This window comes from Scyliorhinus canicula, chromosome 3 (genome assembly GCF_902713615.1).
Source record: "Scyliorhinus canicula chromosome 3, sScyCan1.1, whole genome shotgun sequence".
Classification (NCBI taxonomy): domain Eukaryota; kingdom Metazoa; phylum Chordata; class Chondrichthyes; order Carcharhiniformes; family Scyliorhinidae; genus Scyliorhinus; species Scyliorhinus canicula.
In genome coordinates, this window is record NC_052148.1 from 130,079,401 (window position 1) to 130,104,561 (window position 25,161).

Here is a 25,161-nt window from a genome sequence, read left to right on the forward strand (position 1 = left end):
CTGGTACCATGTTGTGTTATCTGTGTTGGTCTAACATCGACTGCAACTGGATGCAGTAAAACGAGAAAAAGGCTTCCGACACAGGAGATGGTCCAACACTGTTTTATTGAACCTGTTGGTTGCTGTATATAATCTGCTGTGGGTTGACACTCTATTAACCTAACTGATAGCCTCCTACTGGCATGACCAGACTAGCTCTCTATCACATGGTGATGATGTTCATTGGCCTGTGCACTGCGACTATCTCCCTGGCCGTGTCCTGTGAGAGAGGGAGAGCCTTAATGCCCTGTGGGCTTTATAGTGGTGGTGTCCTGTCTGGTGATTGGTTGTTCTGTGTCGTGTGTGTTCATTGGTTATCCTGTGTGTCAATCACTGCCTGTCTGCATCTCATGATATACATGAGTGGATATTATGACAAGTTCCATAGATTCACCACCCTCTGGCTGAAGAAATTCCACTTTATCTCTGTTTTAAAGGATCGTCTCTTTAGCCTGAGGTGGTGTCCTCTGGTTCTAGTATTTCCTACGAGTGGAAACATCCTCTCCACGTCCATTCTATCCAGGCCACGCAGTATCCTGTAAGTTTCATAAGATCCCCCCTCATCCTTCTAAACTCTAATGAGTAAAGACCCAGAGTCCTCAACCGTTCCTCATACGACAAGTTCTTCATTCCAGGGATCATTCTTGTGAACCTCCTCTGGGCCCTTTCCAAGGCCAGCACATCCTTTCTTAGATACGGGGACCAAAACTGCTCATAATATTCCAAATGGTGTCTGACCAGAGCCTTATACAACCTCAGAAGCACATCCCTGGTCTTGTATTCTAGCCCTCACGACATTAATGCTAACATTGCATTTGCTTTCCTAACTGCCGCCTGAACCTGCACATTAACCTTAAGAGAATCGTGAACAAGGACTCCCAAGTCCCTTTGTACTTCTGATTTCCTGAGCATTTCCCCATTTAGAAAATAGTCTATGCCTAAATTCCTCTTTCCAAAGTGCATAACCTCTCACTTTTCCACATTGTATTTCATTTGCCAATTCATTGGGCACTCTCTTAGCTTGTCCAAATCCTTCTGGAGCCCCCTTGCTTCCTCAATACTACCTGTCCCTCTACAGATCTTTGTATCGCCTGCAAACTTAGCAACAGTGCCTTCAGTTCCTTCTTCCAGATCATTAATGTATATTGTGAAAAGTTGTGGTCCCAGCTCAGACCCCTGAGGCACACCACTAGTCACCGGCTGCCATCCTGAAAAAGACCCCTTTATCCCCACTCTCTGCCTTCTGCCAATCAGCCAATCCTCTATCCATGCCCGGATCTTACCCTTAACACCACGGGCTTTTAACTTATTTGGCAGTCTCCTATGCGGCACCTTGTCAAAGGCCTTCTGGAAATCTAAATAAATCATGTCCACTTGTTCTCCTTTGTCTAACTTCCTTGTTACCTCCTCAAAGAACTCTAACAGATTTGTCAGACACGACCTCCCTTTGACAAAGCCGTGCTGACTCAGTCCTATTTTACCATGCACTTCCAAGTACTTTGCGATCTCATCTTTAATAACAGATTCTAAAATCTTACTCATGACCAAAGTCAGGCTAACCGGCCTATAATTTCCTGTCTTCTGCCTCCCTCCCTTCTTAAACAGTGATGTTGTATTAGCCACATTCCAGTCCTCTGGGACCCTTCCTGCCTCCAGTGATTCCTGAAAGATCATCACCAATGCCTCCACAATTTCCTCAGCAATCACGTTTAGGACCCTGGGATGTAGTCCATCCAGTCCAGGTGACTTATCAGCCTTCAGACCTTTCAGTTTCCCCAGAACCTTCTCCTTAGTAATAGTCACTGCACTCAGCTCTGCCCTCTGTTTCTCCTGGAGCTCTGTCATCCCACTGGTGTCTTCCACCGTGAAGACTGATGCAAAGTAACTATTCAGTCCATCTGCCATTTTTTTGTTTCCTATTAGTACTTCTCCAGCCACATTTTCAAGTGGTCCAATGTCTATTTTTGCCTCTCTTACATTTTATATATTGAAACAAACTCTTCCTATCTTCCTTTATATTACTAGTTAGCTTGCACTCATACTTCATCTTCTCCCCCCTTATTGCTTTTTAAATTGTCCTCTGCTCGCTTTTAAAGGCTTCCCAATCCTATGGCTTCCCACTAATCCTCGCCAGTTTGTATGCTTTTTCTTTAGCTTTTATGCTGTCCTTGTCATCCCTCATCAGCCATGGATGCCCTCTCCTCCCCTTTGCATGTGTCCTCCTCATTGGGATGAATTTCTGTTGTGCCTCCCGAATAACCCCAAAAAACCCCTGTCATTGCTGTTTGACTGTCTTCCCTGCTCGGCTCCTTTTCTAATCAACTCTGGCCAGCTCCTCCCTCATGTCTTTGTAGTTACCCTTATTTAATTATAATACCATTACATCTAATTGCAGCTTCTCCCTCTCAAACTGCAGGGTAAATTCTATCATATTATGGTCACTGTTCCCCAAGGGTTCCTTCACCTTAAGTTCCCTGATCAAGTCTGCCTCATTACACATCACCAAATCCAGAATTGCCTGTTCCCTAGTGGACTCTATCACAAGCTGCTCCAAAAAAATAATCTCTTAGACATTCCACAAATTCCTTTTCTTGGGATCCACCACAAACCTGATTTTCCCAGTCCACTTGTATATTGAAGTCCCCCATGATTATTGTAATATTGCCTTTTTACATGCCTTTTCTATCTCCTGATTTATTTTCTGCCCCACATCCTGACTACTGCTGGGGGAGCCTGTAAATAACTCCCATCAGGGTCTTTTTACCTTTGCAATTCCTCATCTCTACCCACAGAGATTCTACCAGTCAGCTGGGTTCAAACCCCTTCAAATCTTTGATCTGCAAGACTTTAATTCATATCTCTTTGAAATTGCTTTCACCAGGCTGCTATTGGCCGTATCCACACCGAGCTGTCTGCATTGTTTCATTGATCTACCTTCACACTTGAGTGGATTTCGGGTAGCCAGCTGTGAAAGTAACTGCAATGTTTATCAACATCTAACTATGATTGACAGCTCCTGGATGACATCAAAGACAGTTAAGTGCTTTCTTGAGAAAAAGGAGGAAGTGAGAGCACTTAAATCACTTAACTGGTTAGATCGCAGGTGGGCCCAGCCACCGGACATCCCTATCTAGACACACATTCAAAATGGCGGGCCGATTGCGGGAATTCCTAGGAAATCCCTCGCAGTTCCCACCTTGCATAAAAGTACATGGCTAATCATTGTGATTTGCTTCCTGATTTGCGCTCAAACTCAGGTGTGATTCAGCTCCGACTGGAGAACATAATCTACCAAACTGAGAATCCCAGCCAGCAAGTCTTGATTGGGGAACCTATCCATGCTGATATTGCAGAGCAAGTCACCCAAAGAGAAACACAGCTATAAGTTTGCTGCACATCCATCACTTCACATAGATAGAAGGATGCCGACGATGTGGAAAATATTAGAAAGGATAGGGAACTCGAAGGGAAGGAGGGGTAGCCGTATTGATCAAAAGTACATTGCAACATTAATAAGATAAATAATCGGTAAGGGAAAGCTATCAGCAGAGGCTGTGATTTGAATTAAGAAATAATAGAGGACAAGCTGTAATAAGAGTTGTCTATACATGTTCTGTTAGCAGCAGTAAAGAGATAAAATGCAATAATGGAAAGATGAGAGTGACTTGTAGCAAATATACTGTTGCTTTAATGGGAGACTAAATTCAATGGATTGGAAGAGCAGAGTAGCTCAAGTCAGAAGTGCATTGAACTTCTAAATAACTTCCTGGAGCATTATGTTCTGGAATCATGAAGAAGGCCAGCTGTACTAGATTTAGCAATGAGTAAGAAGCAAGATTTAATAATACAAAGAACAATACAGCACAGGAACAGGCCCTTCGGCCCTCCAATGCTATACTGGTTGTGATACCACCCTTGGCCAAAGCTGTCAGTACTTCCTAAAAGAACTAAGAACAATACAGCACATAGAACATACAGTGCAGAAGGAGGCCATTCGGCCCATCAAGTCTGCACCGACCCACATCAAGCCCTCACTTCCACCCTATCCCCGTAACCCCTCCTAGCCTTTTTGGACACTAAGGGTAATTTGGCATGGCCAATCCACCTAACCTGCACGTCTTTGGACTGTGGGAGGAAACCGGAGCACCCAGACGAAACCCATGCAGACACGGGGGGAACATGCAGACTCCACACAGACGGTGACCCAATGGAGAATTGAACCTGGGACCCTGGCGCTGTGAAGCCACAGGGCTATCCACTTGTGCTACCATGCTGCCCACTAACAGGAACAAGCCCTTCAACCCTCAAAGCCTGTACATGAATATTTATCTAACATATAATGATAATGATATAATCAATTGCAATATTAAGTTTGTAAAGGAGAAATTTTACACAGCGACTTTGATTCTAGAATTTGGTACTTTAGTGGGATGATATAGACATCAAACGACAAATTGGTGAAAAAAATTAACATTTCAGGTCGATAATCTGTTGTCAGAACTGACGTCTGACAAAAGGGCTTTGACCAGAAATGTTAACATTGGGCGGAATGTTCTACACATGCCCTGCCATTGGCCTGTGGCGCGATCTTCCAGTCCTGCCGCTGTCAATGCGTTTTCCCGTTGTGGGAAGCCCCCTGCAGGGCATCCGGCTGCAGGGGAACCAACACCGGGGTTTGCCGATGGTGGGAGTGGAAGACCCGCCAGTGGGAAGTGCTGGGAAAATCCAGAATCGATTTCTCTCTCACCACAGGGAATTTCTGCTGAGTATTTCCAACCTTTTTTGTGTTCATTTCAGATATCCCCCACCGACAGTGTTTTGATCACCATTATCAGGTAAAACTATAAATGAACATTGGGAAGTGTTAGACAAAGAACCAATATATGATTCTGAAGGAGAAGGTCCATGATTACCAAATAAAGCAGCTGTGGTCAACAAATGAGATATTGTAAAACTGAAGCAAAGAGCGTATAAAAGTATAAAGAATAATGTGCTGCTGACCAATTCAAGATGTTTTACACCGAGCTCCATCACTGCAAATTCCACTGGTGCTGCTATGTCAAATGCAAAATGTGCACAGAGGCGATCGATCACTTAGTCTGAAAATAACAACCGCAAATGTAATTTTTAATACTAAATGCACTCTGAACCGGACTGAAAACCCTTTAAAACAGATTTAATTCTAAACACTGACTACTATGGAATTAAAAGCAGCAATAAATGTGTATGCAGTGATCCTTTGGACATCTAGAGACTATGATCAACAATTACTGTAGTCAGATAAAAATTTAGAAGAGCAGAACACTATTTGATTCAATGTGTAATGACTGCATGAAATGGAGCAGCCTCCCCTCTCGTCACTATCCAGTTGCCCGATCTGAAGGTGGAGGAGACAGATCACAGTCTGAAGTTGTTGAACTCGATGTTAAGTCCAGAAGGCTGTATCGTGCCTGTTTGAAAAATGAGATGCTGTTCCTCCAGTTTGAACTGGGTTTCACTGGAACATTGCAGCAGGTCAAGGATAGACATGTGGACATGAGAGCAGGACAAATGGCAAGCGACAGGAAGGTCTGGGTCCTGCTTGCGGGCGACCAAAGGTGTTCTGCAAAGTGTTCACCCAGTCTGCCTAATCTTAAGATTAGGTACGTCACAGTCTTCCGGATTTAAGATTGAGTTCAACAACTTCCGACTATAAACTCTCTCTTCCACCTTCACCCCATTTTTAATTTCTATCAATTTATTTTAATTTTTTCCATTGATCTGTTTTTCCCTCACCATTGTCGCTCCTCCTCACAACCCACCGATCTGTTCCCTGTTCCAGGATGTCCTTTGACACACTGTTTATCTCTGTTCTGCAATTAACACATTCTGATCTTTTAATGTGCCATTATCAGCGCCTTTCCTCGTTATTATCTCCACCATTTACATTCCCTTTGTCTTTCTGTCCACAACATATTTGTCTCTCTCCACTTATCACTGGCCTTTATTCAGTCCCCCTGCTCCACCGCCCTCCCCCCCCCCCCCCCCCCCCCCCCCCACAACAGTATAAACCTGATCCTATTTCCAATTCTCTCTGGTTTTGACAGAGTCAGCCAGATTGAAAACATTAGTTCCCTTTTCTCACCACAGATACTGTCAGACCTGCTGAGATTGTCCAGTATTTTCTAAGGCAGGGGTGGGCAAATTTTTCTGTTCAAGGGCCACATTCAGAAATTCACAATTCACAAAAGGCCGCATAGTATATTAAGTAAAATAATTACTTCACCCGGTTATGATTCTGGGCGCCTCATATAGAACATAGAACAGTACAGCACAGAACAGGCCCTTCGGCCCTCGACGTTGTGCCGAGCAATGATCCCCCTACTCAAGTCAACGTATCCACCCTATACCAGTAAGTAACCCAACAGCCCCCCCCCCCCCCCCCCCCCCCCCCATTAACCTTAAAAAAAAAATTTTTTTTTTTTTTAAATTTTTTTTTTTAATGACTTGGTGGGCCGCAGAAATACCTTTGGCGGGCCGCATGCGGCCCGCGGGCCGTAGTTTTCCCACCCCTGTTCTAAGGGGTTTTCAGGTCCAGCATCCAAAGTAATTTGCTTTTATCTTCAATAATGATGCTGGGGAGAATAGCCATGGCATTGGGAATGCTGAGGATTTAGGAATTGTGACAATTCCCAATGATTCTTAGCTCCCAAGGATTTATTTCTGTTCCTTCCTTTCTCAGCCTGGGAACTTGGATTCCAGAACTGTCCTTCACAGTGAGTGAAGTTATTCTGTTATTAACTGGAGTTATTCCCTCTAATGCAAGCTGGGCAAATCTTCCAGCTTCTTTTGAACTCCTCACAAATTTGTTTTCTCAATCCAAGTTCACCCTTCCACCTTATTCATGTGTGGTGAAGCATAAAGACTTTCAGCCTCTAGTTGCTGTTCTCTCCCAGACCCTGGTGGACTAACCAGCCCACCTGTGATATTCAGTAATATTTTAGGAAAGCCTGTAGTCTGACATTTACAATGGCTTCCTCTGGATCCTTCCCCATGGCAATGAGCTGCATGGGGCTTGTATTCAGGTAGAAATGCTGAATATCTGTCTTTAGGACGCCAACTCTCTGCCATTCAGGAATCTAAAGGACAGCTCAAAGTATATCTTTTTACAACCTGAAATTCTTACACTTCCTTGAGATTTGGAGTCTCACGGTCTGTCCACTGGCATCACAGATCTCTGCCTTTGTTTGCATGTGTAAATACCAAGGGCATTTTTCCACCAATAAAAAAAGCCTGGTCCTTCCTTGAATCATCAGCAGCCCCATTATCCAGACATGTTGTCAGGCTGACTTCAGAAAAGGTCACATGACCATATGTTCATTTAATTTTAAAAGCAAAGTCCCAAACCATAATAATCCCATACTATGTGTAAAATAGCACCCATATGCTGAGAGTCAATCCCAAATGTCTGGCTTGTGCATGACCCATAAAATTGCATGTGCCACATAGAATCCTGGTGCATTGGCTTAATTGATGGTCTTAAGGACAATTCCATTGATTGTTTTTGAAGGTGGGTGGTCTACTGACCTCAGGCCCCACTCATCCTGCATATTATGGTAGACAGGTTTCATGATGTCAGATGGCAGACCCAAATGTCTGAATGTGCTATTGTACATTAGTACAAGAGGAACAGCTGTCCAAACTTTTGCGATAAAATCCAGGCCTGTATTTATCAATGGTTCAGATAACAAAGTGGAGAGCGATGTGGTCCAAAACTGATGACAACACATTCCCCACATTGAATTTCATCTGCTTCATTTTTTTCTCATTCATCTAATCAGTGTGTTATTTTGTAACTTCCTGCTTCCATCTACAAAATATACTCTTATGTGGAACCTCCTCCAATGCCTTTTGGAAACCCATGTAGACTACATCCATAAACAGTTCAGCATGTTTGTGATCACCTCAAATAGTTTAATCAGATTGATTAAACGTGGGACAAAATTCTCCATTCAGGAGACTATGTTCTCCCTCTGGAGCTGAATCACATCTGTGGACCACTCCCAGTGCCGGCACAAAACAGAACATAGAACAACATAGAACATCCAGTGCAGAAGGAGGACATTCGACCCATCAAATCTGCACCAACCCACTTAAGCCCTCACTTCCACCCTATCCCCATAACCCAATAATCCCTCCTAACCTTTTTGGACACTAAGGGCAATATATCATGGCCAATCCACCTAACCTGCACACCTTTGGACTGTGGGAGGAAACCGGAGCACCCGGAGGAAATCCACGCAGACACGGGGAGAACATGCAGATTCCGCACAGCCAGTGACCCAGCGGGGAATCGAACGCTGTGAAGCCACAGTGCTAGCCACGTGTCTTACCGTGCTGCCCCTTGCAGTTCGAATTTATGCATGGCAGGGGTGGGAAATGATTCGATCATGAACCCTACTATTAGGCAGCCACTTTAAGTGGCAACCCGATAGCAAGGTCCGGTGGCTGGCCTCCCTGTCCCTGTAATGCATAGCTGGTCTCCCTCCGAAAAGTAGGGGCATCCTTCCCCCTCTCTCCCACCACCACGGGAATTGCTGGATGTTCTCTACTATGGGTCATCCCTGTTATGAGGGTTTCCCTGTTATGAGAGGTTCCCTATTATGGGGGGATCCCTGTTAGGAGGGGATTCACTGTTATGGGGGGGTTCCCTGTTGAGGGTCTCTAGTGGTGGTTTCCGGTGAGGTCTCCGGTCGGGGTCTATGGTGGGGGTCTCTTGTGGCTGCGATGAGGAGTGGGGTGTGCTGGATTTGCATTGTGGGGTGGAGGGGGGCCCTACGATGGGCTTGGGGGGGGCACCAACTTAAATACTTACCTCACTGGCCCACCGCACCATCCACAGCGTCATACTGGGAAATACTTGTACCAATTCACGCCTATGTGAATCTCGACCCAATGACAGGGAATCACGGAGGCATGGAGAATCCAATGCCCAGTCCATTAATAGGATGCAAATGGGTCATTTTGACCTATTTGCATTCTCCTGCTGGTAGTGAGCGAGAACTTTGATGCCGCTTCCAGCGGGGGACTAGAGCTTTGGAAACGAATAGGCACCAATCTCTTTTTTTCCCCAACACTGGATTTTCCGCCGCATGGTGAACACCACTACCAGTGGCCTGCGGGCAAGAATCCAGCCCATGATCTACGCTTCATAAATCGATGCTAGCTTTCAGTGTTCAGCTCCTGTTTTAAGTGCTCATTTGCTCAGTCTCTGAACTGCCCCACACTGACAAAGAACTGATCGGTCTGGCAGCATTTGCGGAGAGAGAACCAGAGTTAATGTTTTGATCATATGATCGTATGTACTGTGAGGTTCCTCCCAATTGGGGGGGCTCCGCCCCTCCCAATCACCTGGGGAGTTCATACTCAAAGGTGTAGGAGGGGAGCCGTATACAACAGAGGGTTTGGTCCCTGAGGGGGTGGTAACACCATTCCCCTCCCAAGTCCGGACAAATATCCATTGCTTCAGATAGTGGTTCCCTTGACCGCTTGGGAGGCGGACAATGGTCCAGTGGTGGTAAGGTTGGTCCGGGACGCGTGTAGTGTGTAGCTTGCTGTCGTCAGGCGGGCCGTTGTCCATGTTGGAGCCATCATTGTCGACGTCATCATCGTTAAATGGCCCCACACGTGCATGGGGTGCCTCAGCTTCCCGATGCCTGATAGACGGCAGCAATGGCGAGTGGTGCTCTGGCTCGGCGGTGCATCGGGGGTTTTCCGAGGCTGTAAAGAGGATTGTGCCAAAACCCTGGTCAGGGCACCGTGACTTAGCACTAGCGGTTCCTGCGTGCGTCGTCAAATGTTTTCAGGGTGGCGGTTGGCTTAATTCCCTTGTGTATGGACTCCATAGGAAACCAGGCCCATCGCCCGGAGGACCACGTCAAGGATCTAAGTGGCTGCGCTGCTCAAATTTCACAAGTAGACCGTCTCGTCTGGCCTGAAAGTGCATAACGGCAAGTACCGATGTGAGTCCGCCTTGGAGTGATTCTGACATTGGCGGATCCATGTGCCAACATTAGGGAATACGACGCTGAGGCAAGTTCTGTCCTGTCGTCCCATAGACAATTCCAATTCCACCGTTGCAACTCCATGATGGCATGCAGTGTTGTACGGTAGCTGAAGAGAATGTGAGCCAGCCGTGTGTCTCAAGGTGGGTAGTCGTCTTCTTCATGGCCCACTTAAAAGTCTGGACTGCCCGCTCGGCCAATCCTTCGGAGGCCTTGTGGTACGGGGCAGTCCTCACGTGCTGGATTCCATTCGCGGCCATGAATGATGCAAAGCCTTGGCTGGTGAACGCTGTCCCATTATCACTCACCAGGACTTTGGGTTTTCCGTGTATGCAAAAAATGTGTCATTGCTGGTCTACAGTCATCCGTGTAGTCAGAATTTGTACCCGGTGGACTGCGAGCCATTTGGAAATGGCATCTACTAGGATTGGGAATGTGGCCACCTGGCGCGGACCGGTAAAGTCCACGTGGATGTGGGACCATGGTTTCCTTGGCCATTCCCATGGGTACTTCGGGGCCGTCAGTCAAGCGTTCTGGTGCTCCGAGCAAGGTCTGCAGTGTTGGGTCACTCCCTCAATCCTTGAGTCCATCATGGGTCACCAATCATAGCTGCAAGCCAGCATCTTCATTAGGCCACCCCGGGGTTCCCATTATGGAGGTCCTTCAATATAGACATGTGACCCTGCTCAGAGATGGCCACTCGTGTCCCACACAAAAGGACATAGTCTTCTACGCTCAGCCCCGGTAGCTTTGTGGTGTAGGCCCTTGATCATCCAGCAGTGCTCTATGCTGGGGCTCGTATTGAACTCTGTGCCTGACCCGTGACAATTGTGGGTCTTTCTGGGTCCACTTCTTTATATGAACCGCCGTGACTGGCAAGCTGTCCATGAAACGGAGGGCGGCGATTACCTCCACAGCAGGCTCTGGCGGTTTTGTGGAGTGGGGTAGGTGGCTCAACGAGTCTCCATGTAGTATTTTTGTGCCCAGGCGGTGCTCCAGTGTGTATTCATAGGCAGCTAGTAGCAAAACCCACCGTTGGACCCGGACGGTTACGATCAGCGGGATCACCCTGTCCTCTTTAAATAACCCCAGAAGGGGCTTATGGTCTGTATAAATCATGAAGGTGTTCCCATAAACATGTTGATGAACGTCTGTATGACAGGCAAACCTTCCTTCTCAGCCTGCTCTTAATTTTGCTCAGCATCAGCGAGCAGCGAAGGCTATTGGCTGTTCTGAGCCGTCGGGTATCTGGTGCGCCAGGACCGCTCCACGCTGTAAGGCGAAGCATCACACGTGAGGAGCACTGGCTTTGATGGATTTAAGTGGGTCAATAGTTTGTTTGACCATCGTTGCCCTTTCTTTAAGAGCAGGTGGAGAGGGTTAAACAACGTGGTCATTCTGCGTATAGATTTTCTGTAGTAGTTGACCAATCTGGGAAAGGAGCGGAGCTCCGTCGGGTCAGGAGGGATGGGGCCTGTCCGATTGCCCGCACCTTGTCCACCACTGATTAGAGGCCCCGGCTGTCCACACGGTAGCACCGTTGCTTCACAGTGCCAGGGTCCCAGGTTCGATTCCTGACTTGGGTGGCTGTCTTTGCAGAGTCTGCATGTTCTCCCTGTGGCTGCTTGGGTTTCCTCCGGGTGCTCTGATTTCCTTCCACAAGTCCTGAAAGACGTGCTTGTTAGGTGAATTGGACATTCTGAATTCTCCCTCAGTGTACCCAAACAGGTGCTGGTGTGTGGCGACTAGGGGCTTTTCTGATTGCAGTGTTAATGTAAGCCTATTTTTGACGAAAAAGATTATTAATTAAAAAAGTAAGTGACCTCAGGGACATGAAAAATGCATTTCTCCCTTCGGATGAGGTTGCCGGCCTGTTCAAACTTCTCGAGAACTTCGGCAAGATTCTCCATATATTCTTTTTCAGAGATACCTGTAATTAAGACGTAGTCAAGGTATACAGCCACCCTTAGCAGACCCCAAAAGATGTTTTCCATGACGCACTGGAAAATCAGGCAGCGTGAGGAAACCCCAAACGGCAACTGGGTAGACTCATATAGCCCCTATGGGCATTAATCATTACTAATTTTCAAAACCCCGGATCCAGCACCAGCTGCAGATATGAATGGCTCAATACACGGGACCGGGTAACGGTCAAAGAGTGATATCCGGTTCACTGTCATTTTGTAATCACAGCAAAGTCATACGAATCCATCAGGCTTCAATATCGGGACCACTGGTACAGCCCAAATGTGAAGTTGATGGGGCGGATCATGCCCAAATGTTCTAACTCGTCCAACTCGTGGTCGACCTTGGGCTGCAGTGCATAAATTACTGGGTGGAAGCGAACATACCGGGGTTGTGCGTTCTCATCCACGCTGATCATGGCCATCGCTCCCTTTATGGTACCGAGACCCTCGGTGAAGATTCCCGGGAACTTGGCCAGCACTCTTTCCGGCCAGCGGGGGTACATCCGACATACGCGCTGCCAGTCCAACCGCAGGTGCACGTAGCCAATCGAGGTTCAGCAAGCTGAGTCCATCGCCACGGACCACCACAAATGGCAAGCACACTGATTGGTCCCCGTATTGCTATGGGCTAATGGGCAGTGCCCTCAATGGCCAAGGGCTCCCCGGTGTAAGTGGCCAATGTGGCTCTGTGTGCTGAAACTTCAGTGTCTGGAGGCCATTCCGGATTGCAGCAAACATCCGATGGCCAATTACTAAAAAAGCCGCCCCGGTGTCAAGTTCCATCTCGGTGGGGTGACCATTTAGCAATAGCATGAGCAGGTAGGGGCGGTCCTGGGGCCGTAACAATACAGTGGCACCTGAATGTGTCCCTGAGGGGCTGAACAGTCCCTGAGGGGCTGTTTAGCACAGAGCTAAATCGCTGGCTTTGACAGCAGACCAAGCAGGCCAGCAGCACGGTTCGATTCCCGTAACAGCCGCCCCGAACAGGTGCCGGAATGTGGCGACTGGGGGCTTTTCACAGTAACTACATTTTAAGCCTACTCGTGACAATAAGAGATTTTCATTTTCATGTCCTCTGCTTCTGGGTCGTCCACGTAGCACGTCTGGCTTCTTGGGGGAAGCAGGGGATGGCAACTGGTCTGTCGCTGGAGAATGGCATCCCCATGAGATCGCCAAGAGTCTCACCCCTGGTCCTGTTTGATTTCATTGGCTACCACCGTGGAACGTTGGGGTCAGGGGCAACTCCGCAGTGAGTCACAGCGACGACCATGGACCTGCAGTGGGTTCCTCCTCACCTAAATTCCGGCTGATCACTTCAGCCGGCTGGCGTTCCTGTCGATGTCTGATAATAAGGATCGCTAGGCCGTAGAGTTCCTGGAGGCCACACTCGCCGCTCTCCCTGGAGGCCACACTCGCCGCTCTCCCTGGGCAGTGCAATGTCTACGGATCTCTGGAGAGTCAGGAAAGTCACCATCAGTAATTTGCATTACGACTCTGAGTCCCTTACATAGAACTTACAGTGCAGAAGGAGGCCATTCGGCCCATCGAGTCTGCACCGGCAATTGGAAAGAGCACCCTACCCCCTACCCAAGGTCAACACCTCCACCCTATCCCCATAATTCAGTAACCCCACCCAACACTAAGGGCAATTTATCATGGCCAATCCACCTAACCCGAACTGTGGGAGGAAACCGGAGCACCCGGAGGAAACCCACGCACACACGGGGAGGATGTGCAGACTCCGCACAGACAGTGACCCAAGCCGGAATCGAACCTGGGACCCTGGAGCTGTGAAGCGATTGTGCTATCCACAATGCTACAGTGCTGCCTTAGCCCACAAACAAAAAGGTCTCACAGTGATTCAGCCAAGGCAGCCCCAAATTTGCACGCCTTGACGCACTAAAATCTCCCCATTGGATTCGGTGGGGGCTTGCAAGGCTGTGTGGAAACAGTACGTCCGGACCATAATTGGGGCTGTGGGTTTCGACTAAGTCAACCAGCGTTGTGAACTGTAGAGTGTCCGCCCTTTCCGGGTAGGCAAGGCTTTTAATTAATGCATACGTTGGACCGCCACCCACGGTTAACAGTGTAACCGTCTGGCTTACATCACTTTCAATGTTGTTTATCCAAACAAACAGCTGTACCCACTTGACGTATTGGGCTCAATCGTCGGTTTCAGCGTCAAATGGTACCAGCTTACCAATATGCGGCATTACTCTGCTCGAGACAGGTGTCTCTCAAAGCTGGTTGGTCATGAAAAGTCCGGTGACTCTGGCAGCTCCACTTCATCCTCGTCGCCAGTGTGATAGCCGAAGGTAAGGATTTCATACAGCACCAGGTAGGCAGGATAACAAATAGGTTTATTTGCTCTACTCACAATATTACAATTACACTACTCACCCCCCAGGGTCAGCCTCCCTGACTTGTTCCCAGGTCGGGGTTTATATCCAGTGAGGTTCCTCCCAATTAGGGGGGAGGCTCTGTCCCCCATCATCTGGGGAGTTTGTACTCCAAGGTGTACGAGGGGGAACCGTAAATAATATAGGGGTTGGTCCCTGAGGGGGTCATAACTGAAAAGGAGAAAAACTATTGAGGACAGAGTTTGAGTTGATGCATTTGCACCAACACAGGTATCGTGAGCTAATTGCCTGCTTTTGACTGGACTTTCTAATAATTCTCTAGATCAGTGGCTGTGCATTCAAACCTCACCAAGGAATAGATTTTACAAAGCAGTTCCCAGCACAAAGCTTCACATAATACCAATACATACTGGGAATTTAGTGATGTATTTCAATGCATCCTAGCTGACTTGCTTTCTAATCATTTGATGCGGGGATGTTTCAAATAATCGTAAAGTCATTGAATGCTTACAGTACAAGAGAAGGCCATTTGGCCTATTGTGTCCTTATCAGCTCGGTGCAACAAAGCCCTGTTGTCTGGCTCCTCAGGTGCTTTTCCAATTTCCTTTTGAAAGCCACGATGAATGTGGAAATAAAAATCAGGAGAGATGGAAAGGGGCTAATGATTCCCTCTCACATTTTAAACTAACAAACTCAAAGTTAACCCTGTACAGACTTAAAATACAATGGGCATGATCTACGTGAATGGGGACAGAGTCCTGCAGAGCGAGATTAGCCAGGTGTTTCCCAGCGCTCGGAGCACAGGGAAACACCCTGCTATCTAAAGACCATCCGGGGGAGATTGGGGGCCTCAGCCCTGTTTTTAGCCCTGAGGAGCTCTGTTGCTCAGTTCGCCGGGCCTCCTGAATGCAGTGAGACAACAGGACGCCATCTCTCAAGACCCCGATGTGGCCCATCTCACTATAAGGAGGTCCTTGCCCCCCGCGCCCCCCCCCCCCCCACCTGAGCCTGGCACACCCCAGATCATTCACCCCATGCAAAACATGCAAGCTTAGCCTGGGGCCCTGCCAGTTAGCCGTTCTACCTGGGGACTTTGGTAGTGCCAGACTGGCACACATGTCACACTGCCAGTGTCAGGGTGCCAAGTAGCACCAGCAGTGCCAGGGTACCACCTTGCCCAGAGGCATCCACCAGGGGGTCTACTATCCCCAAGGAGACCCCCAGAAATGCCATTCCACCTCGTCCCCATTTGTGGAGACCAGCACTGAACAGCACTCACCCAAGGTCTCCAAGGCAAGCAAGTTAGATCCCACACCTTGGTTAGATCTCAGGGACACATAGTAGTGTGAGACTAGCTGCATCACTCTAATATGCAGATTTGCCAGAAAATGATCTCGCCCACAATGGATGGGATTCACATTGCAACATCTCCCGGGATCACGTTAGATCTCGCGAGGCGTGGCAAGCCAGGTACATACCGGAAGTGGGATCTCACGACAAATACCAATTACGTTGCGCAGTGCTGCTTTTCGGATGCAATGCGACCAGTAGATCCCAATATTACAGGCTGAAAAGAATGTCCACTGATGGGCAATATCCACCATGTTTTGGGAATTAATATTTGTCTGTAAATCACCCTGCATAACAAAAGGTGTTTTCACATGTTGATGCCTTCTAATTGCAGAGTCTTAGCACAATTCTGCTCAGCAACCCCCCGACAGCTTCTTGATAAATGTTATTTCCATGCAATCACAGGCTATTCAGAGTGATTAGAAGAAATCAATGTGGTTCCCAGCAAGGAGTAAAATCACTTATTTCAAATGCAAGGATCCTGTGACTGGCTGATCAATGCGAAATACAGTTTTTAATGTCCTTCACTCTGGAATATCTTTCAATGCCTTATAGAGTTGTTTCTTGTGCTGTATTGCACAAAGATAATAGTCAGCCTCGGAGCCAATGGAGATACTGGCACATGAGAAACTCCATGCTAGCGTATAACCACTTAGGTGGAGAAATCCCCCGAGGAGCAATTTTATATAAAGCCTCAATTCACAAAAAGCACCTTTGTTGTTTTTGACCCCACGAAGATCGGTAAAATTTGCTATTACTACTGTCTGTTCTGAGGCTATTTACCTAACTATTTAGTGGGTGGCATGGGAGCACAGTGGTTAGCACTGTTGCTTCACAGCACCAGGGTTCCAGGTTCGATTCCCACCTTGGATCACTGTGCAGAGTCTGCATGTTTTCACTGTGTCTGCGTGGGTTTCATCCGGGTGCTCCGGTTTCCTCCCACAAGTCCCAAATACTCCCTCCATGTACCCAAGCAGGCGCCAGAATGTGGCAACTAGGGGCTTTTCACAATAACTTCATTGCTTGTGACAACAAAGATTATTATATTATATTTAATCATCAATAATCTGCCGAGTGGTTTAGCTGCAGCCACAGTTTCATCATATGTATATATTTCTGCTTACATAGTAGAATGTGGTTATGTATGTTCTAGAACTTTGACATAAAGAACAGGAACATGGATTCTTTGTTCAACCACTGAGACCCAGTATTTATTAAGGTAGAATTTCCAAATGGTGGGGAGGTCTGTTTTTACCTCACCATCTGCATGTATTCTTTTAAAAACAGGTTCCCCACACAGAAGCCTGTCTCACCGCCTTGTTAGACAGGAAACCTGGAGGGGCCTTGGCCGTACCAGGGATGCCAGTTGTTTATCACGGGATGGTCAATGATCCTGAAGAAGCTTGGAGAATGGGTTATCATGCTAATTTACAACTATTCTGTCCATTGTGACTGCGCTGCCTTTCAGAAAGAAAAATCCAGTACGAATGGCATTACTCCCTTTTTTCCCCAAAACGTTTCTCCAATTTTCCTTTAAAACAGGCATTGTCAAACTCGGGGGCGCGACCCGCGGGTGGCGGGTGTCGGGTGTCGGGAGGGTCGCGGAGCCGTCCATCGCGGTGCTCCCGATCGCGCAAATCTGTGTGCAACAGCCGCAGCAGCAGTCTGTTAATAACGCCTGCTGCAAGCGGCCTTCAAAATGGCCACGGACATGTAAAAGGAATGCGGCCGCACTGCACATGCATGCCTGATCATCGGCACGCATGCGCAAAACGATGCTCATGCGCGCCGGTGATCGGGCACGCATGCACAGTGCGGCCGCTTTATTTTTAAATGGTCGCAGCTTTTTGTTTCACAAGTTCGGGGTTAGGGGTTTATTCATTTTATTCATTTATTTTATTCATTTAATTTTTATTTTTATCATTCATTTTATTCATTTTCTTTTTATTTTCTTTTACAAGTTCGGGGGGGTTTTATTTAAGAAAATTTTACAGGAGAAAATTGCAGAACTTTGGACAGATGGAGACTCCATACTTTCTGACACCGGAAGACTTCACTTTCATCCAACAGGTTCCATTGGAGGAGCATGTACGAGGGCAAGAAGGGACACAAAATAATTTCCTCCATTTTTGTCAGCAGCAAACAAGGTGTGAGAAAATGGTGGGTCGCGCAGGTCGGCCGGCGTGGGTCGCGCAGGTCGGCCGGCGTGGGTCGTGAAGGTTGGCCGGTTGGTACAAATGGATCCTCGGAAAATAAGTTTGAAGAACACTGCTTTAAAACATACCTCCAAAACAGCTTTGCATTAATAAATCTCTCTTTAACTTCCCTTTGAGCGTTAATGTTCAAGTGGTTCAACACACACATGAACAAACCAATGCACAAATATATCTCATAATATAAAATGATAAACGTATATTTATAAATTGAGCCTAGTACTGTTTCCAAGATATACCAATTCTATCCCTTGTCCAAACCAACTGAAATACTTTAACCATTTCTTGCCCAATAACCAACCCTCTGTTCATGCTGCACCATTCCCTTTAATGCCACATGTCTGAATGATTTTATCAAGCTTCTGCAAAACCCCAAAGTCCCAACATTTCATGGCATTGGGACTGCAAAAGTAACACCGTGGGTGGGGAGAAACCGGGCTTATGCTGAGCCTCATTCTGAACAGTTCCTCATATTGAAGATCTAAAGTAAACTCTATATGCAATATTTTAAAATCTGTACTTTTTCCAGAATCATTCCCTCTGAAACATCCATTTGGCCATTCACTGATCTCTCAGCATTTAAATTTCATTGTGTAACTTTACCTTGGTAACTTGGTTAGGTAAATTAACATATTAAGGATAAAATAGGATTCATTAGAATGGTGAAGAATGCATTGTTTTATTTTCTGTTTACCCATCAATCAACTGAAAGAAAATGATAAACACATTTTGGTAAGTGACCAGAACTTCTCAACTTACCCCCAGGTAATGACCATCGATGAACACCACAGGTAAGGAAGAAGATTCATTAGCTCTCTTGCAACGCTCTTCTAGCTCCTTTCCATAATCACTGTTCAAAGCAATATTTTTCTCTTCCAATTTTACTCTGTGATTTTGGAAAATTTTCCTCACTATCTCACAGCGGTCAAAAGTTGTCCTCACAACACGAAGGCTAGTTGTGTAGATTACTATTCTTCCAAATTCTAGTGTTAGTGGTGGCTGCAACAAATAAAGAGAGGTCTCAAACACAGTGTTATCCTTTCCTTATTATGTTAACTTTCTAATTAAATGTGCCCACTTCATGTTTAGAAGGCAAGTTAGACTGTTAGAGCTTTTAAGGAGACTGTTTGCCTCTATTTTAACGTGATTTTTATTTTTAACCACTAAACACTGTGTTTCTTAGCGCTTGGGAATCCCAACAGGTGGAGGCAAGCGAGACATGCTGGGTCCAGGAGGTAAGTGCCACAACAGCATTGTATACGGATCAGGAGGAGCAAAATTGTTTCTTCCAGGCCCAAAAGCAAGCCTCCTTATACAACTCACAATCTCTGACTGACGCCACCCACCCATCTCCAACTCACCCTGGGATCTCTGACGGACCCACCCCCTCACCCATGACCTTTTACCTACCGCGACCTTTGCCGGCTGCTTCCCCACCCATCAGGCTGCCCATTAGCCTGGCTTCCAAATGGGCGAGCTGCTGAAAATTTGCCAAAGGTCTTTCTATGGTTAATTTCAGCAAGACGTTCAGGAAACCCTGGCTTTCGAGAGTTTCCCATCTGCAAATCCTATCCTCCACGCATGTTTTCTTCACTTGCTCTAAGTAAATGTGGGGATTCACATGAAACATGCCTTAGCCCTGGATATTTCTACTTGCTTTTGTTAGGTGACCTTTTTCTCAACATTTCAACGTCCGTGGATCAATTTGTCAATGAAAGTAATTCTTCCCTAGTTGCTTAACAATCTAAATCTGCCTTTAATTATTTTCCTCATTTCACTTTGAATTTAAAGGCAAGATAGTTAAATGCTTGCAGGCAGCAAATTTATTCCAAATGCCATCCCTCTCCTTTTCATGTATATTTCTCGAGTGATTCACCAGCCTACGGCAGACAATTTTTACCTTTAGGTTTTAATTTTATATCACTACATATATATATTTTAAAATAGAAAATAAAGAAAGACTTGCATTTCTAAAGTGCTTTTCATGGCCATCAGCCTTCTTTTACTGACAATTAAATACTTTTGAAATTAAGTCACTGCTGTAATGTGGAAAATGCAGCAGCCCATTTGCACACAGCAAACTCCCATAAAGCAATGTGATAATTAGCAAAGAATTTTTGTGATGTTGACAGAGGGTAAACATTGTTCAGGTCTTCTGGGATAACTCCTTTGTTCTTCATGAAAGCAGTGCAATGAGATCTAGCCTGTCTATCCAAGAGGGCTGACAGGACCTCCTCAGTTTAATATCTCATCTGAAAGACAGCACCCCCAACAATGCAGCCCTCCCTCTATACTGCACTCCAGTGTCAACCTTGATTTTTTTTTTGCACTCAGGTACCAGAGTGAAACTTGCACCTGGAACCTTGGGGCTCAGAGATGTGAGTGCATCAACTGAGCCATGGCTGAAAATGTTGATTGAAGCCATGTCAGGTTGACGGCATTGGCATCTTGAAATAGGCACGGATCGTTATACAGAAAATGAACAAGTACAGAACTTACGGCACAAAAGAAAACCATTTGACCCATTATTGTGGTTCCACTGAAACTGTCTACTGTAATCCGATTTCCCTACACTTCCACAGTACATTTTTCAAACTTACTTTTCAAATACCTGTCCAATTCCTCCTTGCATCATATTATTGTTTCATTTCATTGTTGTTTATTGGTTAACCATCCCATGTTCTTCACAATGCTGTGTGTGAACAATTTTGGGTAACCTCTCCTTAATTCTCTGGTGATAATTCCAAGTGTTTATTACTGATTTAACAACAGGTAGAAACAAGCTATCAAAAACCTTTCACAATTCCGAATTCCTTTAACATTTCCAGCATAACATTACTCAATTCTTTAAGCATTTTTGGCATAACATGGTAAGGCATACCATGGGGCAGCACGGTAGCATAGTGGTTAGCATCAATGCTTCACAGCTCCAGGGTCCCAGGTTCGGTTCCCGGCTGGGTCACTGTCTGTGCGGAGTCTGCACGTCCTCCCCGTGTGTGCGTGGGTTTCCTCCGGGTGCTCCGGTTTCCTCCCACAGTCCAAAGATGTGCGGGTTAGGTGGATTGGCCATGCTAAATTGGCCGTAGTGTCCTAAAAAGTAAGGTTAAGGGGGAGTTGTTGGGTTACAGGTATAGGGTGGATACGTGAGTTTGAGTAGGGTGATCATTGCTCGGCACAACATCGAGGGCCGAAGGGCCTGTTCTGTGCTGTACTGTTCTAAATTCTAAACATTTTCTGGTTTCATTTTCGTGAATCTTCACTATACCCATTCCATGGCTAATATCTTCCTACAACGGTGTCCAGAACTGTACGGCCCGGGCAGCACGGTGGCCTAGTAGTTAGCACAACCGCCTCACGGCGCTGAGGTCCCAGGTTCGATCCCAGCTCTGGGTCACTGTCCGTGTGGAGTTTGCACGTTCTCCCGGTGTCTGCGTGGGTTTCGCCCCCACAACCCAAAAATGTGCAGAGTAGGTGGATTGGCCACGCTAAATTGCCCCTTAATTGGAAAAAATAATTGGCTAATCTAAATTTTAAAAAAAAGAACTGTACGGCCCAATCAAACGTCTTATACCAACTCAGTATTTCCTTCTTGCTTCAATTCTCCCAAGTTTGAAATGTAGGATCTGATTTTTTTTTATTGCGTTATTTCTAACTGTACTCTTACCTTTTTACAATCTATCCAATATCTTTACCTCTTTATCTATCTTTTCCTCTACACTGTTCAGAGTCTTAACATTTCAGCTATACTTCTTTCCATTATCTCCATCTAAATGGTCTATTTTCTTTTTAAGCTACCTACCTCCACAGGAAGTGCTCCTTCTGGATCTGTAGCGTTATTGTGAATCATAGTCATTCCTTCCCATTGTCATTCCTTCCCATTCCCTTCTCATTCCCCCACACGATGCTCAAACAGGACTTACTCATGTCACTAATGTCCTTAATGGAAATCTGCAGTCCTTACCTGGTCTGGCCTACATGTGAGTCCAGATCCACAGCAATGTGGTTGACTCTTAAATACCCTCAGGGATTAGCAATAAATGCTGGCCCAGCCAGCCACATTCATATCCCGTGAACAAATAAAAACATAAATTGAAGCTAGTACCCTGGTGAGATGCCAGCAACCTGAAAATGGGCTGAAATTAATTTTGAGGCCTATTGCTCTACGCTACTCTATTTTTAACTCCAGGTTCCAATCTGTCAAAAGTTATTCATTTCCCAGGTTTGCCATATTTATGGACAGTCTGAATGAGTAACTGCTACAAACAAAGTACTGGGCTGAGATTATAAACCTTAATTTATTTGCATTGCAATATTTCAAAGCGATGTTGCATAGACTATGGGCGGAATTCTCCGCTCCCGCGATGAATCGGGAAGGCCGTTGTGAACTTGGCCGAGTTTCACGATGGCCTCGGAGCCCGCTCCTCACACCTTATTCACCCCCACCCGGGGGGCTAGGAGCGGCGCTCAGTTATTCTTGGCCGCTGGGCCTTGACGCGTCAAGGCGGCGCGCCGAGAATGATGCGACGGCGGCGCCTAAGTGACGTCAGCCGCGCATGCACAGATTGGCCGGCTCCAACCCACGCATGCGCGGCTGATGTCACGAAGGCTGACGGCTCCAACCCGCGCATGTGCGGTTGCCGTCTTCCCCGGTGCCCAGCAAGACGTGGCGGCTTGATCTTGCGGGGCGGCGGAGGGGAAAGAGTGCATCCCTTTGAGACGCCGGTGGGCACCGATCGCGGGCCAGTCCCCTCCCGAGCACGGCTGTGGTGCTCACTTCCCTCTCTGCCCCCCACAAGCCACAAACGAGCATGTGGCGCCCATGTTCACGACGGCAGTGACCAGGTGTGGTTGCCGCCATCGTGAACCGGTCGGGAATGGCAGGCCGCTCGTCCCATTCGGGCCGGAGAATCGCCGGTCACCGTGAGAAACGGCAAGCGGCGATTCGGCGAGCGGGGGGGATGGGAGAATCGCGGGGTGTCAGGGCGGCGTGTCGTGAGTCGCCCGGCCCTCCTGCGATTCTCCCACCTGGCGTGGGGAGCGGAGAATCACGCCCTATATTCTCCAGCGGCAGACTTTGATGCTGGCCATTCCTTTTCATCTCTTATAGGTTTCTTCAATGATATAAATGAGGAAACCCATGCCGGTATTGGCTAGCGGCCATCCTTCAATCGATTCTGTTAATCCTGACTCCTGACTTTTTTTTCCAGTCTCTTCAAAGTTCTGAGGCACCACACCATTGCCATTGTCTACTTTCTGTTACTTCTTCAAAGAACTCAATAAGGTTGGTCTATCTATGCTGTTCATAGGCCTAACCAATGTGACAATGTGAGTCGACCCATAGTCTATGGCGCTTGCTCTCCAAACTAGGGTATCCAAACAAATTATCAAAATCCAGTGCCTGTTCGCAAAATGGTAAAGTTGCAAGTGTTGTGCCAGTGGTGAGATGTCTGATGCCCTTGGCGGTAACCATCAGTGCAAAGGAAAGATGCACCATGACTCCCAAACTCTTCAATCCCTTCTCACTGCAATGCTTATGGAAGCCCATTATGTTCCATTCAGGAAGCTCTTCAATCTCTCCAGATTGCATGCCTCCATCAAAATAACAGAGGCTGTAATTAGAGAGCTTCTGCGTGTAGATGACTGTGCCCTATCAGCCCAAAACAAGTGAAACATCCAGACTATGGAAAACAAATTCTTGTGTACTGCCAACATACCTCAGTCTCTGAGTTTATGTTTCAGCCAGCAGCAGGTACACAATATGAAGCTGCAGAAATAACTGGTGGCTGGCAAGGATATGTAAAATTTGCATACCTAGTGAAGCCATTATTAATAAAGATATCAGTGCATGCATCCAGAAAGCAGATTCTGCCTATGGTCAACACTATGATCTTGTGTGGAAGCAGCATGGTGTTAAGCAGAAGACTAAAATCAAACTCTATTAGGCTATTGTTATTACCTCCCTGCTGTATGGTGCAGTATCCTGGGTCTTCTGTGGCCGTCATATCAAGGCTAAGGAACACTTCCACCAAAGACATCAGAGATCCATCATGAGAATTCAATGGTAGGACATAATCACAAGCAACAAAATCTTTCATCTGGGCTCAACAGCTTCTTTAAACAGCTGTTTTAGCATAGTGGGCTAAACAGCTGGCTTGTAATGCTGAACAACGCCAGCAGCGCGGGTTCAATTCCCGTACCGGCCTCCCTGAATAGGCGCCGGAATGTGGCAACTTGTGGCTTTTCACAATAACTTAATTGAAGTCTACTTGCGACAATAAGTGATTATTATTATTGAAGACCACCCTCAAAACAAAGTCAACCGAGATTGGCAGGCCATGTTTCCTGCATGAATGACTACAGAATCTCCAAGCTGATCTTTTATGGGGAACTGTCTTGGGACAAACAACATCAAGGTGGTCAGTGAAAATAATACGAGAAAACCCCAAGAAAGAGCTTTACCAATGTTTGCATTACAAACCACCTTTATTGGCTGACCAGCCCATGTGGAGGTTAGTCACAATCGCGCCACACAGGAGCCAGGCGATGACCATCTCCTACAAGAGAGGATCTACCATTGCCCTTGATATTCAATGGCATTATCATCACTGAATCCCCCACATTCAACATTCTGGGGGTTACCATTGATCAGAAGCTGAACTGACTAGCCATATTAATATTGTGGCTGCCAGAGCAGGTCAAAGGCGAAGAATTCTACGCAGAATATCTCCTGACCCCCCCAAAACCTGTCCACCATCTCCAAGGCCCAAGTCGGAGTGTAATGGAATACGCTCCACTTGCCTGGATGAGTGAAACTCCAACGACACTCAAGAAGCTCAACACCATTCAGGACAAAGCAGCCTGCTTGATTGCTACCCTTTCCACAAATATTTAATCCCTCCACCACCGACAAACAGTGGCAGCCAGCCATGTGTACGAGCTACAAGCTGCACTGCACGAACTCGCCAAGGTTCCTGAGGCAGCAACTTCCAAACCCACAACCACTACCATCTAGAAGGACAAGAGTAGCAGATACCTGAGAACCCCACCACCTGGAGCTTCCCCTCCAAGTCACTCATCATCCCCACTTGGAAATAATAATCAGAATAATCAGAATAATAATCTTCATTAGTGTCACAAGTAGGCTTAGATTAACACTGCAATGAAGTTACTGTGAAAAGCCTTCAGTCGT

At 46.7% G+C, this 25,161-nt stretch overlaps 1 protein-coding gene across 1 annotated transcript in view; it reads right to left on the reverse strand.

Moving 5' to 3' along the window:
- Positions 1 to 25,161, reverse strand: part of grxcr1a (glutaredoxin and cysteine rich domain containing 1 a) — a 154,523-nt gene that overhangs the window by 83,760 nt on the left and 45,602 nt on the right. Inside the window, exon 2 of the mRNA XM_038793036.1 lies at positions 18,732 to 18,971. Within this exon, the coding sequence (XP_038648964.1) occupies positions 18,732 to 18,971 (240 nt within the window). The remainder of the gene's footprint in view (positions 1 to 18,731; positions 18,972 to 25,161) is intronic.